The sequence below is a fragment of the Anopheles maculipalpis genome, chromosome 3RL (genome assembly GCF_943734695.1).
Source record: "Anopheles maculipalpis chromosome 3RL, idAnoMacuDA_375_x, whole genome shotgun sequence".
In the NCBI taxonomy this organism is placed as follows: Eukaryota; Metazoa; Arthropoda; class Insecta; order Diptera; family Culicidae; genus Anopheles; species Anopheles maculipalpis.
In genome coordinates, this window is record NC_064872.1 from 48,373,062 (window position 1) to 48,391,008 (window position 17,947).

Below are 17,947 nucleotides of genomic sequence, written 5' to 3' on the forward strand. Positions count from 1 at the left end.
TGTAATCTCGGAATGCTTATTAATGTCTCAGTTTACCACTATACGTATGGTATTTTTGTTGCAAGGACGCCGCATGGTTGTGTAAACAAACAAACATATGGTTATGACACATGTCTACTGCGCGATGGCGAATCAACAAAACCACTAAGACTTCACCTTCTATAATGTATATACCTTGGGTGGTTCAGTTCTATTTGTAGAGCTTCTAGTATCATCTAGTGGCGATAATGAAAGGATTTCATCCTTTAATTCTTGAAGCAGGGTTTTGTTGGAAGTAGTGATGGTTTGCTGAAGTTCGTCATTGAGAGTGGCTATGGCGTTAATGTAGTTGGGGGTTATTGATCGCATCTTGATAGTGCGTGGGTTTTTACGGAATTTACAACAGGCCTTACAATGCCAGAAGAATTGCTCGTTGCAGTTTAAGGCGGTGTGTTGGTCCTCGGTGATGTCCCACCACCATGTAATGGTAGATACAGATTCTCAAAGCCAATCCCCTATCGATAGCAAAAGAGTTGCAAGAAAGTTAAACAGCAAATTGCACGTTGCACACAATTAGCTCACCAATAGCGAACATACTTTAACGGTTCATGAGGGTTGTGACCATCATTATGACCTAGATAGATATAACAAAGGTAATTCAAACACATACAAAAACGCTCCAAAGTTAAGCCACGATTTAGGGTTTCCCTCAAGCAGTCTAGGGATATAGTTTGATCTTATTCTTCTTCTTGGCTTAACGACCACCGAAGTCGGCGTGACTCAACGTATGGCCATCGTAAGGCTCACTACATTTGGTGATACCACGTAGTTGGATAGTCAATCATCACTATGGATGGACGGTTTGGTTGGGAGTTGAACCCCGGCCCTGTCGTGTAAAGACCGGCGCCGCTGTCTCTTATTCCATCGGGAAAAGGAGTATTAAAGGATTTGAATAATATAAAATAGCTCTATCCTGAAAAGCAACGAGTTTTTTTATCAATCTAAATACTCGGAGCTATAGTCAAGCTAAATCCTTTCGAGGTACGAAGGGTTTCCATATCATGTAGAAGAACAGACAGCACTTGCTGCAGGGTAATGGTGATGGGACTTGGTACCGATCCTGTCATGCAAGAGAGCAATGTCAGTATGAGAGTATATTTTCTATTTTCCTAGCATACCTACTTATGGCCGTTTTTATTCTGGAAGGATAGAATCTAAAATTCCCAAATCTAAACGTAAGGAAGCTATTTACACATTTTACCACTGCAGTCCAGTCCTTTTTGTTAAGCTCAGTTCATGAACAGTGGTAATCGTGTATCTTACACTTGAATTCATTACAGTTCATTTCAAATGACGTGAAATCGAAGGACGATAGCCCTACGCATGAGAATGAACGGAGCAGTTGTTCAGTTTAGTGAGAGCTGTAACGAGTGACGGAAGTGTCTCGAGAGTAGCATAGTGTCGCGTTAGTATCACCTGCAACACTAGCACAGCAAGCTAGCTGCTATTACTTTATTGATTTCGTGCAAAACCATTCTTTATCCAGTGAATAAACGCTCCCGTGATACCAGAGGATGTAAAGCGAGTGTCTGTTGAACGAAACGCCAAAGCAAGTTTGAGGATACACTTATTTTTGGAGCTTTTTTTCGTTTCATTCCCATTTGCTGCATGCTGGTGAAAAAAAAAGGTTACCCCCCTCTCTGTGAAAAATCCATACCGTCCACAAACCTTTTTCCTACATTCTTTCAACGGCTGTAAAAGGCACCAGAAATGGGAGAGTTTGTCCTTTCTTCATCCTTACGCGCTCGGTGCTGCGGAGATAGTCGGAGCTTTCGGGCTCGTGCTTTTCTGCTCGTGCCATTTGATAATGTTAGTGGTTTGGTGTGGTGCGTATGCACGCAACTAAGAGAGAACATCAAGCTCGACATTTGCCTCGCCGTGTTTACTATGTACTACACACCCTATGAAAGCACCGCCAGGGAAAGAGAATTCGTTCGTGCGCGGGATGGTGGTTGAAAATGAGAGAAATTGTTAGGAGACGAACTAAAAATAGGGATATTCGAAAAGTACGAGAACCGTGCCAAATGTGGGAGCGCAAGTTTCTGCCAAACCAGTAACTTCTTAACAGAGAGTTGTTAGCCATTGCGGTTGTGTGAGTAGACGAGCAAAGGAGCCACCATACCACATAGCCGCGGATTGCGATACGTACGTACACGTTCGTTCGGCGGCGATTACTGAGCAGCATGACGACATTTTCGGGAAAATGCTATGCTGAGAGCAACTAGCAAGAGAAGTTTTCCGACGTCGGTTCTCTCCGGCTGAAAATCCTGAAATGAAATAACGTTGCGTATTGCAGTGTAAAACGCTAGTGAAGAACGGGCTAGGCAAGATTCCATTCCAGTTGACCATGGATAATCCCACTTAGAATTGGTATTTCAAGAGCTGAAAAATAGGAAAAGCTACATTAGTTTCTCGAATAGATTCAAGTTAGGCCATGCTCGCTGTTAGTGCTACCATGTACAGCAAATCGTTGATTGAACAGTGCGTTAACCGCCGTACCAGCCAGTGAAAATGATTTTTGTTGCAGTGTTTTATTCATACCAGTTTAGTTTTTCATTATTTAAGCATTTATCATTGCGTTACGTTCGGTATCGACGAGAAATAACAGTTTGGCCACGAAAAGAAAAGAGTCGTTCGCTTATCGTTTAATACAGCTTTGAATGGTTTTGCTAAACTAATAGATTAGTCCAACTTCAACGAACAAAGGACGGCGAAAAAAAAAAAACGTACAACGCAAACTGTATCCGGTGTATGACATCACATCAGATGCGGAGTTTCTTTCGCGATGAGCGATTACAGCACAATGTTTCATTTATACACACAGAAGCAGTTTTACGAATCGGATTACAATGCATGTGTATAATTTATGTGTATGGTTTTGCGCTTGCGAAAAAAGTAGTATGAAGGATGTGATGTATGGCAATTTTTCCACCTCTCCATCAGCTGCACCCATTTAAGGCATTGCAATCAATTTGTATGTGTGCGTGTGTGTGTGTGTGTGTGAGTTTTTTCTTCTTTTCGTTGCTTTAATTAATCCATCAATTGCCAGGAGCTTGTCATGCTTTTTAAGATGCGAAATGTGTTTTGAATGTGAGTGGCAGCGAATACTGCTGCAAAGTGTGATTGAAAAGAAAGTGTAACAGCGCACAGTGCTTTTTGATTTTTCCAAAAAAAAAAAAATTTACTTGTTTTCTCCCAGATCTCTGATCCATTAAATAAATGCAAAAAGTTAATACAAGTGTTCAGAGGCGGTAGTGTACACGTGTGAGTGAGTGAGAGTGCGTGCTGGTGTACATATAAAGTAAAAAGATGCCCGAATAAATGCGTGAATCAATAGTTGGAAACGGCATGTTCAATACCATCGATTCGTGAATCTTTTTTATTGATATGTGGAGTAACATTTCCCATCGCTGAACGAATGTAATAAGAAAAAAAAAATTCCGCTTAATATTCCGACCATCTTTACCCATCGCTATTATCCGAAGCAGCAACTATAATAAACGACAGTGATAGCAGCAGCAGCAGCAGCAGCAGCAGCAGCAATGCAGACACAGCAGTAGCAACATTAGCATTACGATCAGCAGCACAAAGGCGCTAGAGGAATCGAATAGCTGAAAGCAAACTACAATCGCAGCAGCTGCAGCAAGCTTTTACGAAACGAAAAGCTTTTGATTGATTCCGCTTTGCGCTACGAAAGAAGTATATTACAGTGTTTTGGAGAAAGCAGACCAATTTCAAGGGTAATTGTGCTAAACATTGCGGAATTCATGACATATGAAATTTGGTTAAGCTTAACATTATGCTTTGCTAGTGGCCGGGGCTACCTATACGGGGTGTATTGATTATTTTCCTTTGTTTGCTGTTAAACGTTTTACTAACAACCATACATGCAAAATGGTAAAATCTACCAGTCACCGTTAAAACAGAAATGCTACCCTTGAATTGTATACTAGTATCGGGAATATGTGCAACGCTCGCGTACAGTGCAAAATATTGAATTGGATACGCGTTGATGGACAAATTTTTTTACTTTTCTTCTCGAAAGTTATCGATTTTCTTCGACCCGGAGAGTCATTTTATTCATTTCGACTACACTTCTAAGCTTCTTTCCGTTCTATGTATTGTGTACTTGCTTCCGATTTGGGTTCGGTTTGAAGTGCGACAGTCCTATGCTTGATAGTAGTTGTACCATGCTGTTTTTTCCGGGAGTATGTGTTGGTCGGATACCAGAAACTCCATTTATACCGAAAAGCTCGCCAGGACATGTGTCCTTATTGTGTTGGCAAGGTGGAGCTTTTTCGGATCCCTCTTTCGTTTTCGATTCCTCTCGAGTGTGATTGCTGCTGGGGTATACTAGCATGCGGTTGTGAGTCACACGAGCGCACGTTTTTTCATTGAATATTACATACGTCTCTCTCTCTATCTCTCTCTCTCTCTCTCGTTCGTCTCTCGGCGCGTGCACCTCTTGTCGCACATTGAGTCATAGAAGGGTCAGCGGGGTTTTTTTTTGTGCTATCCATACACTTCAACCCTATGCGGTATGCTCATTTGTCTGTTAGTGTCTTCTGCTATGCAGAGCTTTTCGCTATTTTGGTCCATGTTTGACATATAGGAATACAAAAAGGAAAATTAAAAATAATACATGTGATGAATTGTAAGTTGCACTCGCCAATGTACAACTTATTGGGTGTTTACTACGACATTTTGGAAAAGCTTTGCCGAACGATTGCATTAATCGCACAAACGCTTTAGATGATGTGCTATGCCACATATCGGGCTGGGTCTGTGTAACCATTTATTAGTAATTTCGTACAAGCAGCTGGCATGCTAACGATACTTAAAAAATAAATGCATGTCATGATACACGCATCCATGATGCCGCATGTTAGCTTCTGCACTCAGCTGCTCTCATTCGGTGTCGTTTTGTAAGCAAGCATTGTACGTTACTGTGTACTACAACTATTCAACAACACGCTACCTGAAAATGGCTGAAAAGAATAAATTAAAAAAAAAAGAAGAATAGAAAAGGAACTGAAATAGACGCGATTAAGGACACGAGCATGTGATATCGATTTTAGTTGGCGCCTCTGAGGGCAGACACCAAACTGCAACAGAGCTGGTGCCACTATCTCGGACCATAGGTCATAAAATACCTAACTATGGAATGAATGAAACTAACGGAGAAACTGTCTTACTTATAGAGAGACAAAGAGAGAGAGAGAGGGGGAGAGAAAGTGAGAGAGACAGAAAGAAATAGAACGAGAGAGCGAGAGAGTGAGAGAGAGAGAGAGAGAGAGAGAGTAATACGAGGGAAAACCCGGAGCGATTACATTGAACCAGGAGAAACCACCGAAGATCATTACGGGTAAATATTTTTTGACTCGCGCAGATATTGCATGTAAAGTGCCGCAATTCAAATAAGTAGTAGTACAAGAAAGATGTCGAGAGGCTCAACTTCTTGCTCACAGAACTGCTAGCAAGTGAACGGAGAAAAAGAAAAACGCATCATCGTACAAAGTAGTTTGAAAAGGTGCGTTGCAACCGGCATAACCAACGCCTGACAAGAGACAGATGATTTTTGGGGGAGCTTTTACTACTTAAGCTAGCCTGATTTCATCTGGTCTGTGATCCATCTGACTGTGTGAAGTATAAGGTGGTTTTAGTAAATATGTTTTAATACGTGATTTTGAGCAAAACAGGTAATATTTGCAAGAATCATCTTCGGGTTTTTCTCTGGAATGAAAAATTCTAGACAAGGGTTTGGCAGGATATCCATACTCCGGTTTTCGACTAGCAAGGATTTAATAATTTCGGTTACTGTTTAAGCTAATCATCATTATCAACCTGAAATTTATTCCACATATTTGAATATTTCTTTTCGGTGGCTGTGTTCAGATAATTGTGACAAAAAAATTGTGTGAAATGCTGCTTGTATCACTCATGAACGATAGTACTTCGCGTATATTCACAAACATTGATTAGTAAAAGTATATAAGTATTAAACGTGGTTCTGTTGAGTATATGAACCGAATATTCCACTCCAATACGATTTAGCAGTGTTCATGATTGGTTATATTGAAGCGGTTTGGATCAATGAGACCGTTACAGTCATAGCAATAAATGTAAAAATTACATTGTTCTTTCATACATACGGTGTGTCTTACCAATACTCACGCATAGCAGGGCTGTATAAATCTCAGACCTGTGACCTGTGTATCAAACTATTAGTTTTGTTAATTTTATTTATAGTCGCTAATTGAAGCTAAGCAAAACGCCTTTGAAGGAACGTGCATGCAAAAAATATATCTAATTATCTGTTGAGTTCCATGTAGTTTGTTGTACAAGTTTTATCAAACAAACATATAACATATTTTATGTGCGGTGATAGGTCTTTAATATGATTAGTAGTATGAAAACAGTATCGTAGAAATGAGTGGAAGCATTGTGTAATGTATTAATTAAACATCTTGAAAGCACCGTGTCTTCAAACTTAGATGTAAATGTAACACTTTTTTTTAACACACCAGCACAGCCTAGCCCGGCCCAGTCTGGCATTTCTGGTTTTGATTGACTCTATTTATATGTAGTTAGATAAACATCCTGTGCGACTGCCTGATGGTGTACATTCCGGATCTCCAAAGGAATACATTAGAAAATAATAAGAAATCAAGAATGTTTTGCTCTCAGTTTTGTTCTCTGGTACGACTAAAATTTGGTCCAGTTGTGCGAAGAAAAGTGCTGCCTGGTCCATAGTATCTGACTATTCTACTATGAGTCATTCAACTCAAGTATGTTCACTACCATTAACCAATATCTTTGTTCACGATACGATTTGTTGGTTAATTTTCGAACTCAACCTTACGACGGTTATTACAAACCACTGGTGTGTATGTTGTACAATTGTTAGTTTTTGAAGCACTAAATTTTTTATGTTGTTTCAGATGGGTGGCTAAAGAATAAGAGATTATTTTTTGTATTAAGAGCGTTTGAAAATTGTTGTTTTGTTCCCTATCTTTGTAAAAAAATAGTTAAACACTTGTTTGTGTGTTGTGTCGTAAGACAAACCGTATTTCATGGCGCACCATCTTCCTTTGCGTTTTTTGCGAGCATCAAATGTTCGAAGTCAAATGCATCAATTCATATATTTCTCACATATGTTAACCACTCGGTCAACAGTTCGCCATTCTTTTTTATGTTTTAACATTGGACCTTAGCACAAAGTTTACCGAACATCGTTTTTCGCACCAAAAACTAAAATTATTGAAAATTGTAGGCGCTAAGGGTTCTAAAATAATGTTCGAAGCTTATGGGGGGGAAAGACGAAGATCTGTTTTTTTTTGTATTCATTAACGGCACCACAGCCCCATTCATTCTTGAACCTAGCCATGTTTGGACTTGCTACTCTATTTTACGACTGAGAGAAGAGATGAATGAACATAAAATAGAGGATCATTGGTGATTCATTTTTAAAATCAATTCAGCTTATTTGATGGAACTAATATCATTCGCCAAGGATACTTGCAGGGAAAAGATTCTGAAAATTAAAGGCTAATATATGCGAAGGGACGCCCGGTGTTGAGGCGATAACGGCGCCGGTCTTCACACGACAAGGCCGGGGTTCAAATCCCACCCGGGACCGTTCCTCTGTAGTGAGGACTGACTATCCAACTACGTGGTATCGGCAAGTCTAGTAAGCCACACGATGACCGGTGTGACCTCGGTGGTCGTTAAGCCTAGAAGAAGAAGATGGTAATGGCGTAAAATAGCAGGTTTTTGTGCGTTGATAAGATCTTTAAACAATAAGCATTACATTATTGCATTGCATTATTTTTATAAATTTCCGGATACCGCTAGTTGAAAAAGGAAAACTACTTTTCAGGACCCTAAGCTCACCATGATATTTTGATCTTTAGCATGAATCAGATTTTGTTGTAGCAAAGAACCGTTGTGGATAACAATTAAAACACATTGTTATCAGTACTTCATGCATATAATTTGACTAAACATTCGTTGAGGATTATAGGGCTTCTTCTTCTCCTTCTTCTTGGATTAACGACATACTAGGTCACACTGGCCATCTTATGACTAGACTTATTGGTATATGGTTAATAAATCGAAGAAAAAATATAAAAATCATTCAATGTATCGACCACGTTAACAATCGACAATTTATCTTGAATTATCAGCAAACATTAAAAGCTTCTTACAACATTTAACGCAAGAAAAGATAACTGTAACTAGCAGAAGGTTCGTAGTCTAGTTACGTATTTATGTTTATGCTCTGCGCATGCGCAGTGCGTATGTTATTGAAGTTTGTATTTCTGTGTGTATCTGGTTAGTAATGAATAATGTAGAATAGCATTGCTATTTGCATTATTATGAAATCTTTGCTATTAAAGTTATCTAGGAATAGTGATATTGCTCATTATTAAATTTGTTTAAAAAAAAATAATAGAAAAGTAATGCAACATAATAATGATTCCCCATCGATACACATTCATATCATTTGTAACATATTATCGAGATGCATATTTTTACAAAAAAAAAAAAAAAAAATTAACTTGGTGAACAAAATCAACGAGTTAAACATTTTGGCATTCTCCTAGGTAAAGCTTCGAGCTTGGTGCAAGTAATATTAAAAGCGTATATAATTGTTAGTATTCGATTGTATTTACATGATTAAGTGTATGCATGCCTTTTAATATCTGCCTTTGGTAGCGTTTATCTTTCAATTAAACCTCATACTATTTACGATCGTTTGTCCTTAACATAAGTAATTCAATGCGCATGTTTGGCCTGACGTCATGCTACAGAGATTGAAAATATTGCGGAATGTGTCGCCTTGGAAACAAATGACCGTATCATACGTAAGGTTGACTCATTGGTCTGATTTGCTTTAATCTTTAAAAACATGAAGAGCCAAAAGCAATGTATGGTCGCAGCTTTACTTTACTAGAAATACACAAGTTGATCTACAAACACATTAATGTCCACGTTGGAATCGTTCTTAAATGTTTTCACGTTTCAAGGTGCAAAATGAAGCGCAACTATAAGTTGTTTCTTTTTTGAGATGTACAACTTTTGGGACTGTATAAACTACTTTTTGCAGGTAACATTTACAGAAGTAGTACGACAAGTAGCACGGTGTATGCCTTTTTGTTACGTTTTGTTACTGTTGGAACCCACAAAACGAATTCTCCTTGTATGACATGATATATACATTGTGAGTGTGAAATATATAAAGTTACTGCTCATTAAGGAATAAAATGTGTATTGCATGATGTGAAACATAAAGATAACACTATCCTGATTACGGTGTCGGGAGACAAGGAGTTATTACAAGTAGGAGAAGATTATTTGATACTAAACCAATAGGCAATTGGCAAAAGGCAAATAATAATTGCAATAGTAAACAGAATACGGTCAGTGACTGTCAACCTGTTCGTTCATGGGCCATTCAGGATTATCAATTTCAAATTCCATCCGGGACCGGGTCGAGTGAGCTGTAGTGAGGAGTTACCATCCAAGTAGGTTGTTATCGTCAAGTCTAGTAAGCCATTCGATGGCTGGTATGATCAAAGAAGGTCGTTAAGCCTAGAAGAGACAGAAGAAAATAACGTCAAAAATGTATAGTTTTTGTTTATCGTGTATAATGACTGGAAAGTCTCTCAAAGTGAGTTTATAATGCATTTCATTGTTTCTGGCGTTGATATGAAAATATTCGTTCTTCGTTGAAATCATAATCGTATAAAGGGCCTATCATTTTTGTTTTGTTTTATAATTCACCGACCATTAGAAATGGCATTTGAATCGCAAAAGTTAATCACGTTCATTCTAATGATTAACAAATAATGTACAGTGATTTAAAACATACAAGACGACAATATTCTGTACGGGTTGTGCCGGTTGTTTAATCCCTTCTTTATCGACCCCGTACGGATAATCCAGTTACTTGCTAAGTAAAATGAAGGATGCTGGAAGGCAGGCAGGGCCTTCCAGCAGTAATCTGATAACATCCTGAAATCGTTATTTTCACCCGTAGCCCAAAATTAATTTTATTAAATCTTATTCTAAACATTCAACAATCAGGAAAAACTACTATATTTCGACAAAGATTGTTAAGCCACATAATAAGAAATTATCAGCTTGAATCATGAAATGTGATGTTGAAAACAAACGATTTATTAATTAACGATTAGCTATTAATCGACTTTAGACGGTTATTTGGGTCTTATTAAAATTTAAGACATTTCTTTTTACATAAATTGACTTAACAGTAACAGTTACTGAATAGTTAGTTCATCCTACTTTCTTGTTTTTTTCGTTTTACAGACATTTTCCAATGAAATAAATGCGTCATTATCATTGCAATGGCGCCGCATATAAAACTGTGATCTGTGGAAAGAAATTCATGAGCCCCATGTAAGTATTTTAACCCAATTCATGTTTTAACTATCTACACAAAAGAAAAAATCAATTATATTACGTTATTAAAACGGAGAAAAAGTGAAAGTATAATCAGCTAAACTGTATCGCTATTTTTAGGCCTTGGACATCAGAGGCTCTCATTGTTGGCCATATAGACAATGACCGAAGACTCCGATTCGATATCTGAGGAAGAACGTAGTTTGTTCCGTCCTTTCACTCGTGAATCATTACAAGCTATTGAAGCACGCATTGCCGATGAAGAAGCCAAACAGCGAGAATTGGAAAGAAAACGAGCCGAGGGGGAGGTAAATACTGTTTATCGCTACGCTACACAATAGAACCTGCTATGCTTTGAAACCGCTTCAAGCTATATCCTTCATTCATTTCCCTTTACCTGAGAACAACTGTCATATTAGCCATCACTTGTTGCTCCACTACTTGTAATTCTAAAGTTGGTCCTATTGCTTTTAGGAACTATACATTTCCTTTAAGTCGTATTCATACTGGACAATGGTTAACTTTCTACAATATGCGTTAATGTTGTATCATGTTTTTTTGTTTTTGTTTTCGCGCCTATCATCTATAGTACTTTCTGATTCCTTCTGGAGTATTTTTTTTATGTACAATATTAACTGAAATGTATTTGTTTACTTTTGCAAGAATGTTTCTTTCCATAAATATAATTGTGTACATACATACCACTCTTCCAACTTGTCTGTAACTTGTAAAATATATGTTTATATGCTAAACATGTTACTATCGATATGTCTCCTTTCTTTACGTAAACATTAGAATACATCTGTTGTGTTAAGTTTTGTGTTACATTCAGTTGAAAGGGACAGCTCATACCAGCTGTTAGGGTCAAAATAAATAAATGTTCAAAGACATAAGTATAGACATATATTATCATATTTTTGTGTTGTTTCCAATGATTACTAAAAACAATCGTTCCAGTTCATCAAGATATTCCAGTTTTGTTTTAGGCCAAAATGTTGCTGTTAGAATTAAAAAAGTGCATGAAAGAGTTTTTGAATCACATGTATGTTCAACTTAAAGAAGTTTAATGTTTGAAAACCTTTTTTATTCGATAGATTTCACATGTACATGTGGCGTGCTATCGTATTCATTTGATAGTCACGACGAATGTTAGTACAGATTATGTTCAAAATAGAGCTCAAGTGTGAGTTTATGTAATCCATTCATCATATAATTGATAGCATTTGTGTTTAGTAATGGTGGAGCACAACATGTTCGGTTAAATCATATTGATACATGGAAATTCATCTTCTCATGCATAATGGAATAATCCTTCATACGGTCAAATGAAAAGTTGCTTATGGGCTTAGAATGCACATGGTTATCAATCAACGAGAACAAAAAGGCAAAGTTTGCTAAAATTGGCATTATTTAAGAAAACCTCACAAAAAGAAGCCTCACAACGCTATTTCAATAACTCGGATTCGATAAAAGATTTGCACAGCGTTTCAATACGATTATATAGTTACCTCATGTTTCTATCGTTGAGATACACGAACACGTCAGCAATTCGCAAACAACATTAAACCCCATTATCACTGCAAATGCGCTACCTTAAAACAAACGTAGAGGTCAACGCTAGTAAATGATGTTATTAACATTTTAATACATACCACCCTCCTTTACAGAGTGATTTTGGTCGGAAGAAAAAGAAAAAAGAAGTAAGATTCTAATTTCAACTATTCAGCAAGCAAAAGCATTTAATTTTATCTATATATATATACATTATTTGAACATATATATATATATATATAGATATCGAACAACTTATACAAAGTTTTTTTTTACGTTTTATAATAGTATCTAATTCTATTTATATATATTTAGCAATTCACATTTAGTACTGAAAAGCATATCAGTTGCAAAATTGGCTGCGATTTATTTGGAAAATTGCATCACACTATTCATTACACGACGTGTGAAAATCATTGCTTCTATCGAAATGTGTGCTTTGTTTTAGCTTCGATGCGTTGTATATTATGTATATGTTGGATTGTTTACTGCTGCTAGAACAAACACGGCTTATGTTGTACAGTTTATAGAGTAAACTAAAAATTACCTATAAATTAACATGGTTTAAAAATGGCACAACAAAACGTCACGGTTCCCCCCAAAAATGCTCTAACTAAGTACTTACGTGCTATTAAACTAAACCGATGAAATAATTTCGACCATTTTACAACATTGGTACCCACTTGAATGCTAACGATGTACAGTAAACAGGAATCGAATACCTTATCTGATATACTTCATATTCAAATGTGATAAACTTTCCTGTGGTCCAATGGACTAATATGTTTTGTGTGTTTAAAAATTAAGTTGTCCTTGGTTTACTATAAATTTCGTTCCGAAGGTTTTAGGCTTTTGATAAGTTTTCTTTGTTACCAGTTACCTTAGCAGACATTTCTTACTGCACGTTTCATGTGAAAGCTTTTTTTGTACGGTAATTGTAATTATGTGGCAAGACTTGACTTGACATGACTAAACATGTAAACAATAGTATGACTAGCTTTGTTTAGTAAAAATACGCTTTTTATAAGAATGCCTTTAATATAAGTTACTATTGTTACTGTTAGATTCAAACGTCAGATTATTTAGATGTTAACCAAAGCATATATTTGGCACAATTTAAAAAGCTTTACCTTGAAATTTTAATAAAATATGAAATTAATATATAAAATAATATATTAACATTTAAATAATAAATAATATATATTGATAAAATAACACTATCACTATAGTTTATAAAAATCAATATGTTGCATATAATTATGTTACACGCGTAGTCAACGTTGACTCTCATACGTTCATTCGCTTCGATCAACGGAAACAAATTCTTCACTACGGAAGTTGGATGTCTCAACAAGTATCATCCGTACGTCAGAATCCAGCCCCAATGGAACGATCGCGTTAGTCATCGGCCAACGGACAATCTTCTCCCCTACGGAAACAGATGCATTCCTGAGAGTTCGATTCTCCTCGCGATCGCGTTAGTCATCGGCCAACGGACAATCTTCTCCCCCACGGAAACAGATGCATTCCTGAGAGTCCGATTCTCCTTCAACAGTTCAACGGAAGCCAACTCCCCTCTGCAGATTGGCGATCGTCCAGCAGCCCGTTCCCCACGATAAGAATGCCTGATTATAATTTGTCCCTTCGCGATAGTTATAAAAGAACAGGGAACATAGAGCTCAGGGCCTCATTTTCATTTCTAGTTTTGTCATAGTTAGGAAGTGGGACCGCGTGGTGCCATTTGTAATCAATAAAAATTATTTTTTTATTGTGAACTTGTGACCAACCACATAATTGGCGCAGCCGTCCGGAGTGAATCAAGTGAATTAGTTGTGTAAAAAGTGGTTTAGTTTGAGACCAATAATCTCAAAACATAGTGATCCCGCAAAAGTGATACACGGTATCAAGTGCATCCGCAAGCATAAAAGACGATTTCGTCGCTGAGGATTTGAGGATCCCCCACATAACTATCCGCCTGGAGTACCAGCATCGTTGATTCACGAACCCGGCACACGACTACAAAATCGTAAGTATTTTCAATTCTCTTTTATTTAAAAAGTGAAATTGTGATTACTTACGTCCCTTTGGAAATCCGCTTTTAACGATTTCTGAGGTAGAGAAAGAACACACTTCTAGAAAGGTGTTGTTTCTATTCGAAGGGAGTACTACAAGATAGGGCCCTCGAAAACAAATCGCGAGTGAAAGTGTTGTTTAAGTGAAAGTGTATACGCATTGAAACTTAATCATTTTTCGCTAACGTCCTTGTGAGGCACTACGAGATAGACCGCGCAAGTAGGAAAGGCAACATACTACAAGATAGGTGTTTCTTTCGAACAATTTCGCACTACGAGATAGACGAAATCGTTCAATCGTAGGGAGTACTACAAGATAGGGCCCACGGTTAAAACATAAACTGAAAAGAATACTGAACTTTGATGAAGAGTTCCAAAAAGAATAACGCCTTAAATAAAGTTAGAGAACTGCTTAAAGGCACAGGGAAAGATTCAGATTCAGAAGACAGTTCAAGTTCAGAGCATTCAGAAGAGTACTCACACGTACCGCTCAGAACCGGACTACCACTTGTTGATTCACTGCACTTAGAAGAAAGTGAAATGGAAATCGACGGACTAAAAGCACAAGTTGCAAATTTGCAACAAATGGTGGAAACTTTACAGTTTCAGCAACACTCTTCAAATTTAGGACAAAATGTTAGCAATACATTTGACGTCCTTTGTAAAATACCAGATCCAATAAAATCGATACCAAAATTCGATGGAAACAAAAAACAATTATTATCATGGTTGGATACAGCTGAAAGTACGCTGAGAATATTCCATGGAATCGTATCTGAACAACAAATGCGAATTTTTACTACAGCAGTTTTTAATAAGATAGAAGGAAAGGCTAAGGACATACTATGCTTGGCAGGAAATCCTACCTCTTTTGAAGAAGTAAAAACTATCTTAATAAATGCTTTAGGTGACCGACAAGAATTGACTTACTACAAGAGTCAATTGTGGCAAAATAGGATGACAGAAGGTATGTCAATCCATCGCTACTTTAACAAATGCAAAGAAATAGTTCAGAATATAAAAACCTTAGCAAAGCAGAAAGAACGATATTCCAAACATTGGGATGCAATTAACGCATTTATCGAGGAAGATGCTTTGGCTGCATTTTTATCAGGGCTACGAGAACCATACTTTGGGTACGCTCAAGCCGCTTGTCCGGAAGATATGGAAGCTGCATACGCCTTTGTTTGCAAATTCCAATCGAGAGAGATAACAGCGTTGAATATGGAACCAAAAAAATATCATGATAAAAAATATCTCCCCAAGCGTGAAGATAACAAATCTCGCGAAGAATACAGGAAAACAGAAGGGTACAAAAATCAACCCCAAATTAAAAACAACAATCCTCCACAGCCAATGGAAATAGGATCCGTGCGTAGTAAGTTGACCCTCAATAAAAAGCAAATCAACAACAACGAGGTTTCAGACGACGAACAACCGGAAGACCTCGACCTAAATTTTTGTTGGGCGAAGAACGGGGAAGAGAAAACATAAATTATCTCCCTTATATTTCTAGCACTAACAAAGTGACTAAAGAAACAATTAGGTTATTGATAGATACAGGAGCGAATAAAAATATTATTCGACCTAACGTTGTAACTAACATGCAAACTATTGCTAAAGTAAAAGTTAAAAATATTTCGGGAATTCAGGAAATATCTAAACAAGGAACAGCAAACTTAATTGGTGCAAAAGTTCCACCACAAACCTTTTATGAATACCATTTTCACAACTTTTTTGATGGTTTAATAGGATCGGAATACCTAGCAAAACATAAGGCAAAAATCAATTATGAGAAAGAATGTCTCACAATTGGAGATGAAAAAATCAAATTCCAGAAATATTACCCTAAAACAAAGTTTTATACTTATAACGTTGAACTCAATACTAACACAGATGGTGATTGGTTTGTTCCAACGTATCAAAAACTTGAAGATGGATTTTATATCGAACCTGGTTTGTATCGATCATTCGATAAAAAGACAACGGTAAAAATAATTACAAATCGTCAAAAACCAATAAACTTGGATGGGAAATTATCACTACAAGTGAATAATTTTGAAACACTAACCCCTATACCAATTGGAACAAATGTAATAAATGAAAACAACATTTCTGAGTTGATATCAATGAATCATCTCACAACTATAGAAAAACAACATTTAATAAAAATTTTGGTTGAAAATCAGCAAGTTTTACTGAAACCAAATGAAAAATTATCGTCTACAACGGCAATAAAACATCAAATAGTTACAAAAGATGAATTGCCCACGTTCACTAAATCTTATAGATACCCTCATCATTTCAAAAACGATGTTGAAGAACAAATCGAAGAAATGCTTAACACAGGAATAATAAGACATTCCACAAGTCCATACTCCTCTCCGATTTGGGTAGTACCGAAAAAAGCAGACTCTTCGGGAAAAAAGAAAATTCGTATAGTCATCGATTATCGAAAATTAAACGAAAAAACAATTGAAGATAAATATCCGATACCACAGATTGAAGAAATTCTTGATAATCTAGGTAAATCAACTTATTTTACGACTTTGGACCTGAAATCAGGCTTTCATCAAATTGAAATGGATCCAAAAGATCGTGCAAAAACAGCTTTTTCAACGGACAAAGGCCATTACGAATTTACTCGAATGCCATTTGGTCTAAAAAACGCTCCAGCAACATTTCAAAGAGCTATGAATAACATACTTCAAGAATTTATTGGAAAAATTTGCTTTGTATATCTAGATGATATTATCATCATCGGACATAATTTAAAAAACCACTTGAAAAATGTGTCTACAATTTTGAAAAGACTTTCTGAATTTAACTTGAAAATTCAACTAGATAAATGTACTTTTCTTAAAAAAGAAACAGAATTTCTTGGGCACGTTATCACACCTGAAGGTATTAAACCAGACCCTTCAAAAATTGATAAAATTTTAAACTGGAAATTACCCAAGAATCAAAAAGAAATAAAACAGTTTCTAGGATTGACTGGATATTACAGACGATTTATTAAAGATTATTCCAAACTAGCAAAACCATTGACTAAATATTTGAAAAAGGAAGAGATCGTAAATCTTAAAGATGAACAATATGTGAAGGCATTTGAAAAATTAAAAAACATACTTACCTCTGATCAAATACTTTCGTATCCCGATTTTAAATTACCATTCATTTTAACTACCGATGCAAGTAACTATGCATTAGGAGCAGTTCTTTCACAAAAACATGGTAACATTGAGAAACCTATTGCATTTGCAAGCCGAACGTTGAATAAAACGGAAACAAATTATTCAACGACAGAAAAAGAAGCATTAGCAATAATATGGGCAGTCCATAAATATTATCCCTATCTTTATGGAAATAAATTTACCCTTGTAACGGATCATAAACCGTTAACGTTCATTAAGAATTCAACTAAAAATGCAAAAATTCTCAGATGGAGACTTGAACTAGAAAATTTTGACTACGACATCCAATACAAACAAGGAAAAACTAACGTTGTCGCAGATGCATTAAGTAGAAAAGATGATTCTAACGATTCTTATCTTTCTACAGGTACAAAAAATACAGAACCTGGAGAAAATCAATCTCCTATGGATATCAATATTAACGAAAATGATTCTATTTCAGAGTCCCGCATGAACAATCCACCAACATCCGAAATTGACTCTGACACTGACACAATTCATTCAGCAGAAACTTCAGATAATTATTTTATTCATTTCACTGAAAGGCCAATTAATTATTATAGAAACCAAATAATTTTTAAAAATGCTGATGAATCAAATGATTTAATTGAAAACCCTTTCCAACACTTCAGACGAGTAACACTTTTAAGAGAATCATTCAATGAA

The 17,947-nt window shown here is 36.5% G+C and overlaps 2 protein-coding genes across 51 annotated transcripts in view; both read left to right on the forward strand.

The window, feature by feature from the left end:
* LOC126562156 (CXXC-type zinc finger protein 1-like) overlaps positions 1–17,947 on the forward strand; it is a 154,409-nt gene that overhangs the window by 21,202 nt on the left and 115,260 nt on the right. The window lies entirely within an intron of this gene.
* The window catches only part of LOC126561282 (sodium channel protein para), a 38,372-nt gene continuing 30,800 nt past the window's right edge, over positions 10,376–17,947 (forward strand). For 41 of the 50 annotated variants that reach the window (XM_050217262.1, XM_050217310.1, XM_050217266.1 and 38 more), the window contains exons 1-3: positions 10,376–10,461; positions 10,585–10,772; positions 12,132–12,164. In XM_050217262.1, coding sequence (XP_050073219.1) covers positions 10,626–10,772; positions 12,132–12,164 — 180 coding nt within the window. In that variant the 5' untranslated portion in view covers positions 10,376–10,461; positions 10,585–10,625. The remainder of the gene's footprint in view (positions 10,462–10,584; positions 10,773–12,131; positions 12,165–17,947) is intronic. The other 9 variants (XM_050217268.1, XM_050217273.1, XM_050217267.1 and 6 more) reach the window with 1 other exon arrangement.